At 44.0% G+C, this 2,982-nt stretch overlaps 1 protein-coding gene across 1 annotated transcript in view; it reads right to left on the reverse strand.

Moving 5' to 3' along the window:
• Window positions 1–2,085: 2,085 nt before the first annotated feature.
• The window catches only part of LOC118321455, a gene marked incomplete in the record, with an annotated part of 33,764 nt that continues 32,867 nt past the window's right edge, over window positions 2,086–2,982 (reverse strand). Inside the window, 2 exon segments of the mRNA XM_035652774.1 lie at window positions 2,086–2,108; window positions 2,227–2,341. Coding sequence (XP_035508667.1) covers window positions 2,086–2,108; window positions 2,227–2,341 — 138 coding nt within the window.

Consider the following 2,982-nt stretch of genomic DNA (forward strand, 5'->3'; position numbering starts at 1 on the left):
TATAAGCTGCAGTGAAATCTGTCCTTCCTTGCTTTATAGAGCTGACCTAAAAGCATTGTATTAGTCTGGATTTCAGTGAATAAGCCCAGTCCCCTCAGAGCCTAAACAGTGTTTGAGAGACTTTCAAATCCTGAACAGAATAACTTTCTCAGAATAACACACAACTAGCCATGACTACAAAGCAGCTTGCATGTTCAAATCCTCCTTGTATCATTACTTCCTCCGAAGTAATGATACAACTTCTGGTAATGCTGGTACAAGTACAGTCAGTGCCTCCACAGAAACAGAGCAACAACCTGTTATGCTGCAACAGCTAATGTGTAGAAGTGTATTCAAAAGTCAAAGTGCATGCTGATGGTCCATCCATCTATTTGCTGCTTATCCAGGGCTGGGTCGAGGTGACTAGGTTTGGGTACCGAAACCTATACCTTCCTATACGACCAGCATCTACTGGACCAAATCACAACACAGATTCTGGTGCCTCATTTTGTTGCCACTAATACCAGAGCTGTCGATTGAAATAGTTTCCCTCTGGTGTGGATTTTACAGCCAACAATGGCATCACCGCATGTGCCATCACTAGTTGGCATTACGGCAGCACTCTCTCTACACGGCTCTGGCAGCAGGTACCGTTAGCTTGTAGCTACCTTAAACACAGTTAAAATCCCATGCTAAATGGTCAAGTGTGGCTGTACTTCACAAGACCGGGTGGGACGTGCAACAAATGTATAAAAAGTTGCATTTAAAGGGGGAAGCATCTGGCGACGCACAGAATAGAGGGATGCACTGTGCTTGACTGCTTGTGTGACCAAATGCCAAGCACATCAGCCAGCCGTTTGGGTGTCCTTGGCCCCAAAGATGGGAGGGATGGATATACACACTGGTACGTAGATCAAGTTGTAAATCGAAAGCTTTGACGTTCCAGCTGAGCTCAGTCTTCACCACCCACATCAGTGCCGATGCCGCACCAATCCGTCTGTTGATCTCATGCTCCATTTTACCCTCACTCAAAAACAAGATCCTGAGGTACTTAAACATGGGGCAGCAACTCATACTCAACCTGGAGGGAGCAATCCACCATTTTCCAGCAGAGGATCATGGAGTCTTGGAGATGCTGGCCCAATCACTTCACATTTGACTGCAAACCGTGTGTGTGCTGAAGATCGCGGTTCAGTCCACAGACCCACATCATCTGTAAAGAGCTGAAAAGCAATTCAGAGGTCCCCAAATAGATAGTCGCCTACCCCTGTCTACCCTCCTATCCATGAAAATCAGTCATGAAAGTCAGTGACACAGCTCTCACTCCAGTTATTCAATTATCTAAGGACCAGATGGCTCAAAGCAATGGCCCCAGGACCCCTGGATGGGCATTTATGATCAACAATTAACATCTCAAATGACAAAAGATCAGAAGTTTGGTCGTTGCCTCCTTTACAGCACCATGGCATATGCTTTACCAGAGATGCTGAGCAGTGTGATACCCTGATAATTTGAGCACACCTCCTAGATCCATTATTTTAACCACTACCCTCGTATGCCATTCCACAGTCAGCGTCTCCAACCTCGACACTGTGAGCGACATACAAGGGACATGTTAGCCAAGACAGCCCAACAATGTCTAGAGCCCTCAGCATCTCAAGGTGAATCTCATTTACACTTCTGTCTCATCCACAGAAGACACGTACTGGTTGGGTTCAGGAGTTACTCAGATTGCCCTTTCCAAAAAGGGACAAAAAAATCCCCTGTCAGTGTCAGCAGTTCACCTCCTCTGCTGACCACTGCCTGGGCCGAGCCCTGCTTTCCCTTCCTGAGTCGTTTGACGGTTTGCTAGAACTTCATTGAGGCCAACCGAAAGTCCTTTTCTTGGATCAGTTGGCTTCACCCGTCCTGGACATATGGCTGCAGATCTGATGATACGACCACAAAGCTGATCCTCAGTCTTGAGCGAATGAGCTTCTCTCTTTGTATTTTCTAATGGAGCAGCACATTTTGGGCACTTTGTTGTGAACTTGACACATCTTAGTTTTCCAAATCTGGTTAGCAACACTAATTACAGGTGGCTGGTGCGTGGGGGAATATCTTCCATCATGAGCCTTCATTATTCTTGGCTTGAAAAAAGAAAGGATGGTAGAAGAGGGAGCATGGACAGGAAGAAAGAAAGACATTCAGAGGCCCAGAAAGGTGAAATGATGTAGACAAATAGAAAGACAATGAGCAATACTGTACATAGCTGGTTCTCACCCAGAGCCACTGTTCCCATTAGGAAAGGTTTCCCCATCTGACTGAAGTCACTGCTGCTCTGAAGGCCAACCTCAGACCCCACCGCAAATGTCACAGCCACCTGAGACAGACACACAGACACACACACACCTTTTGTATCAACATAGGCTATAGACATTCTGTTGAAGTCAAGATCAAGTGAAAGTAAATAAACACAAAGATATTTGTCATGTGGGCAATATCAAATAAACATTTAGTTTTTTGTTCGGAAACAAACAGTGAATGAGTATATTTGATAATTCATTATTAAGCATTGTGACTGATGTAGGTACAAAAGCATTTGTGATTCTTTTGGTCTTGTCAATACTGAACATTTGGCAAGTTGGGAGCAGCTGAGATTCTTTCATTCCTGTTGTAGAGAGAAGTATTAGTTTATATCACTATTACTAATATCTACCACTATTATTAAATGTCTGCCTTCAGACAGTCCACACAATGTTGTCTCTTCTTACATACATACTGTTTTTGTATAGAGTTGCTCTGAAAAGTACACATTCTTCGTAGTTCCCCAATTGTACTATAGCATGAGCATTAACAGCTATGAATTAAAAGGACTGCAGTATGAGCATCCATCCATCCATCCATCCAAGTTGAAAAAGACTAATCACACCAGGAGAGTCCCCAGTTTGTAAGGTAACTGTAGCAGACTGACAATTGAATCATTGACCCAGCATTCAAAACCATATTTTTTCTATACACACA

The sequence above is a fragment of the Morone saxatilis genome, unplaced genomic scaffold (assembly GCF_004916995.1).
Source record: "Morone saxatilis isolate NCDOM2014 unplaced genomic scaffold, NCSU_SB_2.0 Contig12, whole genome shotgun sequence".
Taxonomy (NCBI): domain Eukaryota; kingdom Metazoa; phylum Chordata; class Actinopteri; family Moronidae; genus Morone; species Morone saxatilis.